Source organism: Aquila chrysaetos, chromosome 1 (genome assembly GCF_900496995.4).
Source record: "Aquila chrysaetos chrysaetos chromosome 1, bAquChr1.4, whole genome shotgun sequence".
NCBI classification, from domain to species: Eukaryota; Metazoa; Chordata; class Aves; order Accipitriformes; family Accipitridae; genus Aquila; species Aquila chrysaetos.
The window spans coordinates 51,178,702-51,197,392 of NC_044004.1; the positions used below are offsets into that span (position 1 = coordinate 51,178,702).

Below are 18,691 nucleotides of genomic sequence, written 5' to 3' on the forward strand. Positions count from 1 at the left end.
CACCAAACAGGCCACCTTCATATGCTGGAAAATTTATATTGGAAAGGCAAACTAAAGCACACAGCTGGCTTTGTAAGGAACCTGTTGGAATGTGTGGCTTCAACGGGCATACGCACATTAATTTGCCTTACACCCCAGCATACTGACTCTGTAAGCATCAATGGAAAAAAAGTGTTCAAAAAGCTCAGAGCTGGAGTTGCCAGTACAGAACAAACAAACAAAGACAAAAAAGGAGTACTAACCTGGAGAAAAATGCATCACTGTTAATGAAGGGGATTTCATCTGTTAAATCCATCTCCTTCCAACATGAGCCACCGTCTGTTAATCGGAGGCTGACGTGAGGTATTCCATCTGACAGGCCTGCTTGTGGCACGAAGCATGTTTGGCTGGATCCTTCCATTGTGGGCTTTGTCATCTACAGAAGCAAAGAGAGATAAAAATGAAATGTGAAAGGAAGAAAGGGCGGAGCAGCCTTTTCAGATAATCTGTAACAGAAAGACATTCTGTACCAATGTACAAACAGCAAAGAATATGACAAGGTGCAAAATAATAATATAAATTACATATGAATCAAACATTCTGCTTGATAAAGACTACTGAAAGAAAAATAAAGGTGTGTGTATTGAAAGAACAGGGGCAAGAGTGAAATTAAAAAAAGGAAGGTAAGTAAAATAAACAGAAAGTTATTTTCTGTATCAGAGAAGACAGAATAAAAACCTTCCCATTGAATTTGCTTCTTGACACAACTGGAGAAACAGATGGTAAAAGCAATTATACACCTCTTCTCAACCCCCGTCCCATCATTTTTAATAGCAATTGATGTCAATACGTCTGCTGGAAGGAAATTTCTCAGGCCATGAACGTTCCGGACTGGCATTCTTTGCCAAGGCAGCCAGGACACAAGGTTGGAAGCTGGGCTCCCTAAATCCAAGACAAAGTTTCCAAGCATCACTGAGCCCATCTACAGGAAGGCCAGGGCTCTTGCTCTGATCCTTCAGCAGAAGCGTACAGAACATTAGAGACAGTGCTGCATCAGACAGGTGTCCAGTATCAGCAGAAGATGGAGGATACTTAGGGGAGAAGGAGAGCAAGTTTGGAGGTCTGCCTCTCATGCACTACCCCAGCTTCTGGCAGTCTGTTTAGGGCCTTTTTTTGACTTGGAAGTTGCACCTGGTTCACTGTGTTTAACAACAAACATTGAACCTAACCTTTGTGATTACGTTCAGTTTTCTCTTGTGTTCACTTCTATCTTTAGCTTTTGCAAGATCCTATGGCTGGGAGTTTCACAACATTGTTACACATTGATTAAAATAGAAAAAAAAGTACTTCCGTTTTAGATATGGTGACAGATAATCTTTCCTTTGTTTTTGAATTATGAGACTTTGCAAATAATTGTTCCTTACCCACCTTTCCCATATCATTCTTTACTTTATACTACTCCAGTAGTAGTCTCTAATTAGACAGAAAAATCTCAGTTTATATAGTCTCTCATTTTACAGAAGTCATTCTGATGCGTTTGATCCTTTTTGCTGCTTTTCTCTACACCTTTTCACCTTCTACTAAGTCCTTGTTGAAATGTAGCCAGAACTGCAGGCCACGTTATATATGTAGGCAGATTTAGTGGTGGCTTCTTACCAAAATCCAACTTTTTATTTGCTTTCAAGATTGCTTACCGAGCTGACAGCTTTGTGATGTTTCTGCAGTATCAAGATCTCTCTTCTGAAAACAATAGCTAATTTGGAGCTCATCAGTATACACATTTATATAATTTGTGGGGTTTTGTGGACATTAGTCAGCATATAACGGCAGAAATTCAACCAATCATATTTGTACCCAATACAGAGTAAATTAGGAGCCTTCTGTAAGTCCCTGTAGCCAGCTTTTAGTTTTTCGTACCTTGAATAATTCTCTATTATCAGCACATTCAGTCTCTTTCTGGGTCATTATTGAAGCGATGAATAGCACAGATTCCAACAAAGATCCTTGAGGGACTTCACAGGAAACCTCTCTCCACTGATAAACCAACCATGTATTTTTATTGCTTTCTAATTATTAATCCATAAAAAGTGTTTCCTTCTAATCACAAGGCATCTTTGCTTCTTTAAAAACCTTTGATAATCCTATCAAAACCTTTTGAAAATTCAAGTGCACTACATTGACTATACCTATCCACATGCTCACTGGCTCCTCTGTGACAATTTTTTCTTTAAAGTAATGCTGGTGCCTCCTAATGACTCTAATTATCCATTTCTTTATTAATTCTGCTGCTTGCTATAGTTTCTACAAATCTGCTGGACAGTAAGTCAGACTTTCTGGATCACTCCTGAATGCTTTTCATACCTGGCTTACCTTAAGATTTTTTGTAAAATTCTTGGGTTTACCTTTCTTTCGTAATGCTTCGTTTGGCTCACAGTTGTTTTCTAATGCTTTGTGTGTGTTGAAAAGTTTCATGGGACAGAAAGCTGCTTCTTACCGAGCTCTGAAGAGAATAAACTGAAAAATAATACATGTATCAGAGGCAAAGGGAAACGAGAGAAATACACTGAGACATCTTCCCAGTTTCAGCCTCTGGACTGCACGTTCTCGTGGAGATCCTGCCTTTGCTGACATCAAAGGGCATTTTTCCTGGAGTCAAGATCTCACCTTTGGACCACTGCTGGCTTCCAGCAATGCCCTGTTAGCCCACTGCCTGCAGTGGTCACTGACTGTTGACACCATGGGAACTGGGCACACAGCACGTGGACACCAGGCTGTGGCTCTCAGCTGCTACAAAACGGCAGTGGTACTGTGATTTAAAAGGGGAAGACCATGTTGTGGGGAGGAGGGGAGGCAGGGAGCTACATATCGGCAGCATTACAGGAGGGAATCACAATGGGAGGCAGTAAGGCCTGGGATCTGGAGGCACCAATGCACTGAATTCTGCTGGAATGGCTGTTAAGCCTTTCTTCCCCACTGAAAACTTGCAGTCACTAATTTAGCTTTTCTGCATCTGAAGGTGACCGCTGTCTGTTGTGCCTGCACAGGGACATCTCTCACCGTGGCCTTTTGGTGCTACTTCACCACCACCTGCTAAAGCTGATGCCATGCACACCAGAAAAGCTCTCTACCAGAGTAACAAGAAATGGTGACTACACATACGCACAAACCTCTAAACTAAAACAGTTCCTACGCTGTCCTGTTAGTACTTTACAGAAGCACATGTGGGTGGAAGCAAAACGGGCAACTTCTATGATGTACCACATATGCCAGCAGTGATCGAAGCCTGGAAAACAGCAGGAAGCCAACCTTTCCACCCGAACCATACCGTGTGCATCCTGATTTTAAGAATGCAATTAGCAAAGCTAAATAATTTTGCTACCAGATACTCCATTTCTAGAATCTGCCTTACCTAACAACAAGTGCTAGGAAACAGGCAACATCTGCTGAACAGCATGTATCAGATTCCCTCTGTGCAAGCTGTTCATGAACTTTACACTGATTTACAGAAGCTCCTTATACTGGAGAATTCTATAAAAAACCTGTTTATTATTCTGGTGCTCTAAAATGAAAAAAAAAAAGTTTCGGTACAGTCTTCAATTCTTCTCATTTTCTGACAGTAAAAGATCACTTGGATGCAGGCACTTCCAACAAAAGGCATGCCAATCACATACAAGCTCTGCAGGAAAATTCTGTTTGGAAGATCAGATTCAAATTTAGGATTACCACTGCACTTTTAGGGCACTTCAAAATCATTAAGAAGTGGAAGGAACCAGTGTTCTCCATGCTCCGTTTCAGATGATCTATAAGCTAGTATTTTGATAGCTTTGGAAAACAGTATCGTAGCATTGTCGTTATTTGTTTAACAATATAGTCTACAAGTAATGGCAACTTGTATCTGAATTAAACTTATATTTACTTTCTTTCTGTGCTTTCAGCTGCATCAGTATAAAAATACATGTAGAAAAAAAGTATTCCTTGAACTCATATGTATTACAAGTTAAATAAAAATTTTCATTAATGTGTCTTTAATTTTTATTAATAATAGGAAGGAACAATGTTCACTATTGAATTCTACAGTTTTTAGTGACCCTGTGAAAAAGCCACCTGCACAACTATCGTAACAGCAGCACTTCACTGGGGTGCCACCAAGATGAAGATGCGCCCATGGGTAGACAAGGACTTCTGTAATTTGAATTCCTCACAAAGCAGGTTAAAGAACTACGGACAGGGGCAGCTTAAATGCTTTTTGGGTGGTGGAGCTCTCAAGAGAAAATTTTTTGGCAGATTTCTTTGTTCATGCACATGCATACATTTCATGCAATGACGTTTAAGAGAACAATACCGTACAAAGTGAGGACAATACCTTGTTATTTATTATCAAGATGATACTGGAAAGACAAGTGTATTTAGTTGTTAAATGATAGAAAAGAGAAGAAGAAAAAAAAGAGAATGCTTTATAAAGGATATTCTAATTTTCTCCAACACACCCCTTCTTGTGATCAGCCTAATGTGCAACCTTACCCCCTGGGGGATGTGGAGGATAGCCAGTGAAACCCCCGGGAGGCCTATTACAAAGGCACACAAGAAGTCTGTGAGAAGTTCAAGCATTAGTTTAAAAGGAAACAAAAAAAAGCCCCCATGGAAATTTGTTGCATGTTGTTAATATATTTCTACAGGCTGTATCCTGTTACACTCTGTACCAAGTATTGTAGGAGGTTTGTAGTTACCTGTGCAGCACACCTCCATTTGCATTTTGCCTCAAGAGCAGGCAATCCACTGAATAACAAAGATTCAAGTAAGGTTTATAAAGGTCATGAGTGGAAGAATCCCACCATCACCCATGTAAGGACTACCCTTAACTACAAGGCAGTTGTTCAGCTCATAGTGTTCTTATAAATATTAACAAACAGAAAAGCAAGCCACTGCCTGTTCATTAAAATACCATCTTGTCCAGCAGCTGTTTTGCTTATGTCAAGAAGACTTTTAGAAACAGTATCATGCTTTGTGTTTTAGCTCACAGCCCTTCACATTTGGTTTACACCACTTTTAGTTGGTTTTTTTTTCCTTCAGATTTAACAACAATCATCAAGCAGATGTTAACCTGACTTCATTGCTTATCTCCTTGATCACTGTTATGAAGTCCAGTTGGAGGCAAGTAACTAGCCTCAATGATCTGGATGATGGGGCAGAGCGTACCATCAGCAAGTTTGCAGGTGACACAAAACTGGGAGGAGTGACTGACATGCCAGAGGGTCGTGCTGCCATCCAGAGGGACCTCAACAGGCTGGAGAAATGGGCTGAACCTCATGCAGTTCAACAAGGGGAAGTGCAAACTCCTGTACCAGGGGAGGAACAACCAGCATATGCTGGGGGCTACCCAGCTGGAAAACAACTTGGCAGAGAAGGACCTGGGAGTCCTGATGGATAAGAAGTTGACCATCAGCCAGCAATGTGCCCTTGCTGCAAAGAAGGCCAATGGTGTCCTGTGCTGCATTAGGAGCAGTGTTGCCAGCACGTCAAGGGAGGTGATCCTTCCCCTCTACTCAGCACTGATGAGGCCACACCTGGAGTGCTGGGACCAGTTCTGGGCTCCCCAGTGTTGTACAAGAGAGACATGGACATATTGGAGAGAGTCCAATGAGGGGCCACAAAGATGATGAAGGGACTGGTGCATGTCTCCTCTCAGGAAAGGCTGAGAGAGCTGGGACTGTGCAGCCTGGAGAAGAGAAGGCTCAGGAGGGATCTTATCAAAGTGTACAAATACCTGAAGGGAGAGTGTAAAGAAGATGGAGCCAGGCTCTTTTCAGTGGTGCCCAGTGACAGGACAGGAGGCAGTAGGCACAAACTGAAATACAGGAGGTTCCCTCTGAACATCAGGAAACACTTTTTCCCTGTGAGGGTGACTGAGCACTGACACAGGCTGCCCAGGGATGTTTTGGAGTCTCCATAAATGGAAATATACAAAAGCTGTCTGGACATGGTCCTGTGCAACTGGCTCTAGGTGATCCTGCTTGAGCAGGGTGTTGGACCAGATGACCCTCAGAGGTCCCTTCAACCTCAACTACTCTGTGATTTTTTAACTTCCCCCCTTGATATTCTCACCTATCCAGCAAATGAACTGAACATATGAATTGCTGCATACTGAGATGCCTAATGTGGTGTGGCATATGTCAAAGGAGCATTTTGTCCCAGGTGAAATCTAACCGATACAGTCTGCCAATCTAAAAATCTTTGTAAATACATAAAAAGCTTCATTTTGGAAGACAACACCAATAAATCCAAAGACAACCCCAAAGAATAGAGATGCTTTGGTTGAAGAGCAAATCATTTGATATTTGTCTTCTGAAAGTTTTTTATCTGGTGAAGCTTAACCTCAAACCATGTTTGACAAAGATCTGATTCAGCCTGAACCAGGTATGTTATGGGCTGTTACATTATAGTTACAGGGTGTGGCTGCTGAAAACATGGGCTATGCCAAAGTCTGCTATTCTGTAATTAAAAATACATCTTCATTCTCAGTTAAATACAAGTAAAATAGTACCAGATGCTACTGACCATCAAAGGGACCATCCCAATAAAGGATAACCAAAACACCAAAGAGCAGACAACTACAAGGAATTATTACACCATACATCCTGCATTTGGCTTTCAAGTTTTGCTGTCTCAGAAAGTTCAGATGCAAGGAACTCTGTTTGCAGTTTTAATAGAGACTAGTCAGTTTTATGACCAGTATAAACATACATCATGATGGGTGTTGAAGAAAGTTCAAGAAAACCTTTCCCCTAGAGGCACAAGCTGACCAGTCAAGGTGGCATCATCCCACACATACCACTGCCAAGGTTCTTCATAACTGACTGGATGCATCATAGAGATGTTTCATCTCCCTGTGAGGTGTCAGAAGTTCCTGGGTTCAAAGATCAAAGATAAATATGCCATACACTCTAAAGATCTGATGTGGTATGGTGACTCTAATCTTTCTCTGTTCTTGACGAACAAGGACTGCTCCACACCAAGATGAGTCTGGAGAGCTCTGTGCATATGCATCGACATGGAGTAAAGCACAGGTCATCCTGCTTTTCTGAGTACCTCACTCATCTTCTTAAGGAGGAAGAAGAAAAACTTTAATATGCCAAGCTATGCATGAACACGCAAATAATTAGGGCAATTCAAACCCATTTGAGTAAGTAATTATGAAGTCTAAATGCAGAACTTTTGGAAGAAGCTAGCCGTGAGTTTATATTTAAATGTCGTAATTCAAAGAATGATAAAGATGTTTCCATAAGGTGATCATCAAAAAAAAGGAGGTATTTAAAACATATACAGCACATTCTTTTATTTAATATTGCATGAACATAGTACTTTTCCAGACAAGACAGAAACCTCACTCAAAAACTTCCTTAATAAACAAATGGTACTCAGAGTTGTCCACCAAAACAAAGAGGTCCATATTACCTTTCGAAGGGCTTCATATTTTGTCAGCCTAGGGCTCTTTCAGCTTACAAGTTGTGTATATCAATACAAATATTCTACAGAATAGAACAGTTTCTTTGCAAAAACCTAGGTGTGGCTGAGTGATGCAGGGAAATTTAGAATGTTTTCTTTCTCACTCTAGTCTCAATTTGGCTAGCCATCAGCACAAACCTTACATGTCAATCTAGCCACTCATCAGCATTACCTCTGCTTCATGAATGACTGAAAAAGGGAGACCATTAGCCAGATGTACCTCTTGCCTGACAGCTAACCAACCTGATTCAACCAGTTCTGTCCAGTCAAATAACCAGGGAATGCTGAAGTTACCGAAGCTTGGTATTTGGCCACTGATACCTCTTGAAACAAATGTATTATGTTCACTCCATTTAAAACACCAACTATTTCAATGGGATTTCTAATCACACATACACAGAGCTGTAAGCTCTCTACCAAATTTACTTAACAGTAACGACAATGACAGTTAATTATACCAGGGCTTGCTTGGCGATGCAGACTTTTGCTGGCGGGTTTAGGTCATCCTAAGATGTCCCAGAGAATCAGGTGGAAATTCCTGCTGAGACAGCAAAGCCCTTCAAGTCATTCAGTGAACAGACCAAGTATTTATGCTGTACTTGCATTGCTCTCCAAAGCTTCACAGTGCAGTTAGCTCTCACACAACACCAGCTTCACCACCATTTTATTGCAGTCAGGGACTTCTGGGATGAATCTGGATGGTATGAATCTCCTGCAGCTGTGAGGACCACGTATCTTCCAAGCCCAAAGGGCTTTCAAAGGCAGGGATAATTCTGCAGTGAGATTTTTCAGTTACATTCCTCTCACACTTCTTACATTATTCTCTCACTTTCTATTCCTGTGCATCAAAGGAGGGCCTGATTCATTATGTTACTGGCCATGGCACAGAAATACTGTGTGTGAGGAAGCAAGTGCCAAAGTCGCAGTTTGAATGCTCTCTGTACTACACTAGTAGAGACAAAAATGTCAGAGAGGCTGTGGAACAACATTATTCAAACAGACCTGAACTATGCTGGCATTTTCTTCCATAACAGTGGAGCTTAAGGCAAGGGAAGAGCTATGGATGTCATCTATCTGGACTTCTGTAAGGCCTTTGACACAGTCCCCCATAACATCCTTCTCTCTAAATTGGAGAGATGGATTTGATGGATGGACTGTTCAGTGGATAAAGGAATTGGCTGGATGGTCACATCCGAGGGTAGTGGTCAACGGCTCAACGTCCGGATGGAGATCAGTGACAAGTGGTGTCCCTCAGGGGTCCGTATTGGGATCAGTAATGTTTAATATCTTCACCAATGACATAGATAGTGGAGTTGAGTGCACCCTCAGCAAATTTGCAGATGACACCAAGCTAAGTTGTGTGGCTGACATGCCCGAGGGTTGGGATGCCATCCAGAGGGACCCGGACAAGCTTGAGAAGTGGGCCCATGTGAACCTCATGAGGTTCAACAAGGCCAAGTCCAAGGACCTGCACCTGGGTCAGGGCAACCCCTGGTATCAATACAGGCTGGGGAATAAAGGGATTAAGGGCAGCCCTGCAGAGAAGGACTTGGGGGTACTGGTGGATGAAAAACTGTATCCTGGGCTGCATCAAACGAAGGGTGGCCAGCAGGTTGAGGGAGGTGATTCTGCCCCTCTCCTCTGGTGAGACCCCACCTGGAGTACTGTGTCCAGCTCTGGGGTCCTCAGCACAGGAAAGACACGGACCTGTTGGAGCTGGTCCAGAGAAGGGCCACAAAAACAATCAGAGGGATGGAACACCTCTTCTATGAGGAAAGGCTGAAAGAGCTGGGGTTGTTTAGCCTGGAGAAGAGAAAGCTCTGGGAAGACCTTACTGCAGCCTTTCAATATATATCAAGGAGGCTTATAAGAAAGATAAGGACAAACTTTTTAGCAGGGCCTGTTGTGATAGGACAAGGGGCAATGGTTTTAAACTAAAAGAGGGTAGATTTAGACTAGATATAAGGAAGAAATCTTTTACGATGAGGGTGGTGAAACACTGGAACAGGTTGCTCAGAGACGTGTTAGTTGCCCCATCCCTGGAAATATTCCAGGTCAGGTTGGATGGAGCTCTGAGCAACCTGATCTAGTCAAAGATGTTCCTGCTGATTGCAGTGAGGTTGGACTAGATGACCTTTAAAGCTCCCTTCCAACTCAAACCATTCTATGATTCTAAGTCCTTAAGCCTGGACTGAACTTAAAGCAAGAGAACAGTCATCTTTAGTAAGGTTGCTCTAAGTACTAAAAATGGGCTTGTGCTTAAATACTTACTGAAGCACAGATTCAGTTCAGAAAGTAATAAAATGGAAAAAAGTAATTAAAAAACACCTCAAATCATCACTTCACCTACCACCTACAATATTGATTTTAAAACCACATAGGCATATTACAGCTGACAAGTTCTTCTCAAAGAAAAAATGTCTCATCATCCTAAATTACTGACACTGGGAGACAAAGATCAATAGCCCTATAATTCTTACCAAGTTTAGCAGAGAGTCAGCACAGATAACGTAAGCAGTAACACATACTTGCAAAATTCAGTTACCAGCTCTCTTCCATACTCAGAACCAAGCCCCAAATCTTTCCTTGATTAACTGCCACACTGAAATCATAAAGTCACGATGAATGCAGTCATCCTTACAATCTGTGCAGCTGCCACTGCCAAATTTGGATTTCTCTTACTCTACTTGTATTTTTAGGCATTAGATCACTAAAACACCTCCTCTGTACTCCGCCCTACTCAGATATCAAAGTTATAAATTTGATGCAATCCTGAAGTGTATGAAGCTTTAAAGACCAACCAAGTTCTGATTTTTTTATGCAAATTCCTGTGTCTTAATGAGGACAAGACCCCTTGGATTCAAAGAGCCAAGTATTATCTTCCTTTAAACCATACCACCACAGCCTCCATATTTGACAGAAGCCACTCCAAACAGCAGAATTGCTTAAATGCTTGAAAGTAAACACACACTTAAAATCTTCGTTAACACTGCATGATTCCAGAGGTAGGGAGCTAGCAAATGCTGTCAGAAACCCTACAAAATTCAAGCAGAGCGATGCAGATACTACTTTTCTACCTCCAGAGTTACTTCACTTGTCACTGGCTGTGAATCCCATAATTTTGTTCCAGTAAACTTGCTCAAAGTTAAAGTCATGTCTCTGTTATAGATTGGCCAAAGCCCATGGACTTAAAATTGTACAGGAATTACTTGTGTCAGACTTAGGACCATTTTCTTGTTTGTAACTGCTGTACCAAATTTTGTCCATCTTCAGTGAAGTTTTAAATTAATGTTGTAACAGCAAGGTAATTACGAATGGTGTTGCAGATATCCAAATTAAAATAAACTCACTGTTTTTAACTGCACCAGATCCACAGAGCTAATCTAAATGAAGAGCAGTAGACACTTATTTTACTTATTAAAGTTAATAGACAGGATTCTGAATTTAGACTGAGATTCACTGAGATGGTAACAGTTTTCCCCAGTTAATTCTCTACCAAAACAAATTCCTTGAAACTTTAGAAATGCTGCCAACAGAAAAGTCTGAAGAAAAAGAAATCTGTACAATATGGCTGATTCTGGTCTAAGGCCACATGAAACCACTCTAAGAGACTGCACCTGTGGTTTATCAGAGCTGTTTAAATTATTATGTCTCAGTGGATGTATTTGAGCTTGCTACCCACTGTTCTTTGTACCAGCAAGATGAAAAGGAGATGCAGAGAGGAATCAGTTCCAGCTACCCTCATCTTTAAACAAGCCTACAGAAAAGGGGCATCCCAGAATCTGCATACTTTGGCTACATAATTCAAATCCCTGCACTAAATTTAAGGCATCAGTGAACATGACTGTAGTGGTACCTACCCTGTGGACCACATGATGTTACGCCGGCCTCCAGCTGCATTAACTGGAAAACATTTGGTTAAATTTATGTTCTTCCCAGACTTGCTTCCCAAACACTAAGTCAAACCAGCCTACTCAGTGAATCCCCTAACACAGAAAGGCAAAGGGAAGGAGAAGCCCTATGCATATGTTCACTGTGTCTTCATTTCCCAGTGTTTACCCATGCTACCTGTGTTTCGATACTTATTTATTTAGGCAGTCACTATCTCGGTTTGCACTGTCCGTACATGACTAAGGCGGCTAGACTTAATGACAAGTAGAAGCTCCCTAAAAGACTTCAATACTGACCCTATTTTTTCCCCATTAACTCTATTCTCCAAGACGTATCATATAACTTATTGAATCATTTCACCACCAGTGAAAAAGGCCTTTTACTGTAAATAAGTTGCTGCATGATATGTAGGAAAAATAAATCCAATACAAAATACTTTGATAGCAAAGTGGCCATTTATTATGACCTGGGACAACACTCACACTATTGGTATTTAAGGAAAACAAAATTTGCCTGTGTTCTCTCTGCAACTGGCAATTCCAAATATCAAAGCTGTTGATTAAGCACTTTACCAAAAATAACTGACACTCCAGTGCTCAAGTAAGGTCTGGATGAACAGTGAAAAGGTGATGCTGGAGACACTTCCGCTAGGGCAGATTCAGTTAACAAATTCCAAATTCTCCCTGAAGGCTAAACATAAAAATAGTATACTCCAGAAAGATGTAATTTGAACCCAAAGCTATCCTGTCCTAAAAACATTCAAATTCAAGAAGGCAACCCAGTAGTAAGATTATCTTCAAACTGGTACACAACAGGAGGTTGTTGGAGTGAACCAACAACACCTTAAGGCCCCTTTTCTGCAGGAGGCCACGTACGTTTGCCTAAGGGAATCCCCTCAGCCTCCTACCCTGTGCAGCTCTACAGGCAGCTTTGTCAAAATGCTGCAAGTGTGCAGCATGCATGGGATGGATGCCAAAAAGCGACAAGATGTGTGGGCCTGTCCTGGTTTCAGCTGGGATAGAGTTAACTGTCTTCCTAGTAGCTGGTACGGTGCTATGTTTTGAGTTCAGTATGTGAAGAATGTTGATAACACTGATGTTTTCAGTTGTTGCTAAGTAGTGTTTAGACTAATGTCAAGGATTTTTCAGCTTCTCATGCCCAGCCAGCGACAAAGCTGGAGGGGCACAAGAAGTTGGCACAGGACACAGCCAGGGGAGCTGACCCAAACTGGCCAACAGGGTATTCCATACCATGGGACGTCCCATCTAGTATAGGAACTGGGAAGTGGGGGTGGGGAATCGCCGCTGGGGGACTAGCTGGGTGCCGGTTGGCGGGTGGTGAGCAATTGCACTGCACATCATTTGTACATTCCAATCCTTTCATTATTGCTGTTGTCATTTTATTAGTGTTATCATTATCATTATTAGTTTCTTCTTTTCTGTTCTATTAAACTGTTCTTATCTCAACCCGTGGGTTTTGCTTCTTTTTCCCGATTTCCTCCCCCATCCCACTGGGTGGGGGGGGAGTGAGTGAGCGGCTGCGTGGTGCTTAGTTGCTGGCTGGGGTTAAACCACGACAGGGCCTCAAGCCAGAAGATACAACAAACTCCCAGCGATCGCCGACTGCTGCATGGCATCTGTTTTCAGAAGGAAATCTAGCATGGGCAATGTCCTGAATCAGGGTGGAAAGAACTTTCTGCAAGCAGAGAGGAAAGAGTGATATTGATGTAGACCTCACAAGCCAGGGGTCTGCAGGTGTGGCAGACAATAGCGGCCCACAGCTGAGCGCATAGCCAGTTCACTGAGTTGGCAACTGCAACCATCAATGAGGAATCTCAGTGAAAGGTATGTTGAGGACTCCCTGATGAAGTATAAGAAAAAAAAAAAAAAAAGCTCAAAAGCAAAACAGGCATGCATGCCTTCACATCAGGGAGATAAACTGCCTAGTTTCGAAGTAATATACAGGAAAAATTACATAATAACAAAAATACCTCCTCCTTCTTGAGGTAATACCAAATTCCTTATGTGTATGTTTTCTGGGACAATATGAAATAATTCTCTCTTGCACTCCTTCCTAGAGACTTCTATTGGCTAACGGTTTGGCACATACTGTCTTTGTGTCACAGACGGTCCTAATGCACTGAGAAAGGCTCTAGCCTTTGGTATTGGTTTTTTTTTCAGTTTCCCCTTTTAAATTTATGTAATTACTTCAGCATACAAACTGCTGGTAACCTAAATCTGCCCCATGTATAACGCTGGTTCCACATACTCTTGCAAAGTCACTCACAAATTCATTTTTGAACTCCAAGGACCTCAAATTCCCCCTTCTCAACTCCTGTGTCTGCACTCCCAGGCAATGCACTAACACATCAGGCTGGCTATGTTTTCTCTTATGCTCTAGGATTGAGTCTATGCACATGTGAACATCACCATCAAACCAGCCTCATAGGTAAAACCACTTAGTGGACTGTAAATGGTATTTACCTTCTTTTCCCTTGCATTTCTGTTTCACACATGGAGACTGGAAAGATGGATCTACCATTGCTTGGCCACTGCAAGTAACTGAGTATTTCTTATGGCCTCCATACTGGTGGCTATCCTTCAGCTTCAGTATTTTTAAGCAGTATCAAGCACAGTAGAGATGCTGATGGGGTATCAGGCATCCTGCTATCTCAAATTACCAACTGAAGCTTTGGTAACGAGTCCCAAGGTTGCTTTCATAAGCAGACACCTTGCACCAACCACGAATTCTGTCACAGGCTCCGACAAAGGCAACTGGACACTATGAGTGTCAAGAGTCAGCTTAATCCTCTTTTGGGCATGCTTAGGTGGGGACAGCACTACAGGTCAAGCAATTACTGCTCAACAGTTGGTACCAACTGTACCAACTCCTTGTGTAGACATATCTAGCCCATAGTCAGAGTACCTCTGTGCAGCAGCAAAGCTTATGGCCTCTTGAGAAACATAAAAATCCAGCCTCAGTCGCTACCCTGAACGTAGAGTCAGAGCATCCCCACAGACAGTAAGGATAACATATTTGTATCCAGATCTTACGAGTTCTTATCTGATACAGACACACTGCTCCTCTGGGAACAACTTCTGCCTTTCATCCACTTGGTCTCTTTGGACTTTCCTAGCTTGAACAGAAGATGTATCAAGAGTAAGAAGCACAAATATGGCCAGGTGATCATAATCAGAGGAGACATGCAGGAATGAACTTAGAAGGCTGACTATGGTGATGATTTCTGTTTTCAGTTTCCCGCAGGGCAGACTTTCTGCTCACGTCTGTATCCAGCTGCCCATTCAGAACAATAGTGAGTGCAATAAAAATTATGCTAGGTTACTGTAGTTACAATGGGCATCATTTGATATTTCAATATATTCTTAAAATAAATATGCCACCTCCAGTGAAGGAATCTTAAAGCAAATGCTCTGTAAATATCAGCTATGCTGTTAAAGGGCAAATGTTAATGAGACTATCAAAAGCCAGGGAACAGAGGTAAGTCAGTACAGCACCCATCACATTCCTCCATCCTTCCTGTTGGCTAACTGTTTGAGGTGTAAACAAGTAAGTGTTTGCCAAAGGATTTCTGCATTAGAAAAGCGTGAAGCTATGCCAAAATTCAGAGCTGCTCCACTGAAGTCCATGTAAGTAGGTTGGAAAGTCTCAAACAAGCTGCTGAGAAACCTGTCTTTCTCCATGTATGGTACTTCTCCCGTTCACAGCATGACAATGAATTACACAGCAATGAAAGAATTTGCTGCCTAAAAGACACTGTTGGCACTGGCCTGAACTGTACTGTATACCATAAAGTGCAGACAGATCCTTCAAGGAAAATAAAATAGTTTTACCTCCGTATTTCTCCTGCCCTGCAATACCATATGGCCAACTCATTAACAAAGGAACCTGAAGAACTGAAATAATGACCGCAAAGGTTCACTCCAGCTACCCGCCCTTCAATCACTTTTCGTTCTCAGCAATAAAGAATGGTGTTTACAAACTCTGTAAAAAAGAGCAGGTTCAGGCCTTAGGGATTTTGAAGAGAGCGGGAAGAGCACTTTCAAGCATACCAATAAACTGGCACTACACGTGCCTGAACTCAACTAGTACTTTTTTTATGGCCCTCTGAATCAACACTGGGTAATACAGATAAGCTGAGACTGCACTAGAAATTCCACTAGACTGTGTAACAATCTGGAAAAAAAGGGTTTTAAACTTCCTGTTCTTGGAGCATTCACCTCTGAACTAGAAAAAGGATCAGAAAATACATTCTGTACTGTAACAGGATCTTCAAGCTGATCTCGCAGGTCTTTTCCATCTCCCATTTTCATGGCATTGTATCTTCATTATAAGTATACCTCTAATTTTAAGTACAAGTCATTGCAGACAAATGACTCGAGTGAATCATGTAGGTGTGTTAGATCAGATTCTTCTGTCACTTGCTAGCAAAAGTTAGAAATTAACATTCCTGCAGTTAGCGTAGGACCAGGCTTGCCGCTGACTGAATACATGTGCATGCAACAGTCAGTGATTGCAGGAATCATGCAGTACAATAATTGCTTTCATTAGGTTGAATGGAGATGAAAAATGAGAACAGAAGGGTGTGAGCTAAAAGCAGAAAACCCTTTGATAGCACACTATTAACTGCTCCATCATGGATTCTGTAACAGCACATGTAGATTGATGTGTTTCAGTACAAAAATGCATTTAGTTTACACAAAATAATGCTTCCAAGGGAACAGGAGATCTGTATACTGAAACACAGCAAGCAGCTCTAGCTATGAACCTATTAAACATTAACCTCCACCAGCCTGCTCAATGCAGGCTGTGGCAAGAGATCTTATTTGCACTGGGCAGGGTGCACACAAGTATATTTTTGTGGTTCTCTAAAAAAAGATTGTATTTACAGTTTATTCCAACACTTGCAAATCTCCCATCCCCTCCCTATTGTCTTCCAATCCATGCTGGTTTCTACAAGGCAATCATTAGCACAAGACTGTACCACTCCTCCTACAAACTGGCTGTTTCCTCTAACTTTACAGCATATCTTTACGTTAATTAAGACAAGGGGAAAAACTCACCACCATTAAAAAAAGGATGCAAGTTAAAAGACAAAAGCTACTAGAAGGTATCAGGCAGGCCTAACAGTCACATTTTCAGGCTGCCCAGGTTCCTAGGCTACTTGGAAAATTTAGAACAAACAAGGCAAAACCAGAACCTCAGACACAGTTCAAGCCGAGAATCCACTGTTGTCAATGTTTTATTCTTACATATTAGCTCCTGAACGACTGGCAGTCTGTTTGATGTTAGCTTTTAAAATCCAGAAAATAGAAAGAACATGTGCTCATTTCCAATAATAGGTCACACTTCAGTAACTAAGCATATTTTGGAATATATTTTGTTTTCTAAACATCCTGTGAACTTGCAGCTCAAAAAAAATTAAGTCATTTAAGATATTTTTACTGTAGTTATACTGACTCCTAACTCTACTAGCAAACATTAAATAACTGTACATCTTCAGAAATCTGACCCGGGTGCTCTCAGAACACTCTCTGGTATTGGGATTCAAACAATAAACCTAAGTCATAGTTTTCAACTGTGAGTATTTAAAGTCAGGCACCTGCATTCCACATGGGAGTACTAAAAATGTCAAAATTTAGTCAAGTCACATTTGCAAAGACTTAAAGAACAGATGTCTATCTGTGTTTCTGATAAGAAAGATTATGCAATTACACCAACTTTTGTACTTCATAAAAATTAATTTTATTACGTAATTACCTATATGCATTTCTGTGCATCTCTGAATTACTGAAGCTTGAGAATTCTTTGAGATTTCTATTTATTCATTTTTAGTGCTGCTTGTGAAATTATGGGGAAAAATCTGTTGTGCTTTAAAGCCTGATTTCCTTTAAAACCAATGACATGGCTACTATAAAGCTGGCATAAATCAACTTGGAGCCATAAAATGACTAGCATGCATCCCATGCAGAAGTACTACCCAAGCATCACTCTTCTAAACTATTACGGACCTCCAGAGAATGCTGTGAGGAGTAAGGCTTATTAGCAATTGCATACTTTCCATTCTCATATGAAGAAAAAATCTCCAGTACGGCATACTGGATACAAAACAAGCTCAAGCTTTGTTTTGCTCAACTGTGTGTGCTTAACAATCAGTGTAACCTAACTGTTTACATCTGAAAAATTACCCAAGTCCTGCTTACTGTCAATAGATGCCAGCGACTACCCCTCCACCCCATACTCCCCAAAAAGACAATCCCACCTGGAAAAACTACCACCTCCCACCTATCAACTCTGAATGATGTAGCAGGGTCTCTCGAAAACCTGCCCAAACTAGAGTATCTGCTCATCATGGCATCAAGTCCCACCATCAAGCCCCACTACTGTTACTAAGGGAAATTTTCTACTATCAAGAGTACTTGGGCCAAAGTAAATAGTCAGTATCTGTACAGGTCACTACCAAAACGCAGGTTTTGAACCAAGTTTCTTTAATGATTTCTGAGCAAGAATTGAGAAGATCATGGGGAAAGCCAGAGACTTTTCATTTAATTTCTTACCTTTGATAGGCAATATTTATTGGCAAATGGTCCAATCAGAAGCATGTCAGCACAAAGCAAAGTTCTAGTCATCTCCTACATCTGCTAATATAGCAAATTTAGAGACTTGCAGATCTTCCTAACCTTACACTATAATAATAACTTCCATTGGCCCATTCTAAATCATGGCCTGTTATTTTCCATGAGATGTATTACCATTGTACCACAGCTGCAAAATACTTTATATTGCTCAAACAGCTCAACAAGTCTGTAAGCTCCCTCAGGCATGCCTGAGACCATCTTTTAGCTCTAGGTTAACATAGCAGTGCTTTCTGACCCTCAAATAAGATTCTTAGGTAAGACTCTGCTACAAAACGCTAATAATTATCAAAAACCACTACAGAGCATGGCTGACTTGTTCATACCCCCCAAAACAGAAAAGAACTCACTTCATTCAAATTCCAGCCCAGCGTTCTTACACCTAGATCAGATGAAATATACTGGCCCAAGGAACAGGTCCTCTTCCTTAGGAAGGCTATTGTGTTGGTAAAGAAATTTTTCTCTCTCTTGGCAGATTCTTTGCAAGTCATACAAAATGCAGATTTTACAATGCATGAGAGTCCACCTCAATAAAAGCTTTAAACCAATTAACTATGGAGACCTCAATGATTAGGAAAGATTAGAACATCCCTAGAATACTCTTTGACCTATTTATTCTTCAGGAGAATAATCCTTTCACGTCAAGAAGCGCTGATGCTAATAAA

At 41.3% G+C, this 18,691-nt stretch overlaps 1 protein-coding gene across 7 annotated transcripts in view; it reads right to left on the reverse strand.

Moving 5' to 3' along the window:
- The window catches only part of FAM13A (family with sequence similarity 13 member A), a 171,023-nt gene that overhangs the window by 76,770 nt on the left and 75,562 nt on the right, over positions 1-18,691 (reverse strand). For 5 of the 7 annotated variants that reach the window (XM_030037740.2, XM_030039422.2, XM_030038555.2 and 2 more), the window contains one exon: positions 243-415. In XM_030037740.2, coding sequence (XP_029893600.1) covers positions 243-415 — 173 coding nt within the window. Of the gene's footprint in view, positions 1-242; positions 416-5,863; positions 5,871-16,091; positions 16,098-18,376; positions 18,519-18,691 lie in introns of those variants that run through there. The other 2 variants (XM_030041129.2, XM_030040253.2) reach the window with 2 other exon arrangements.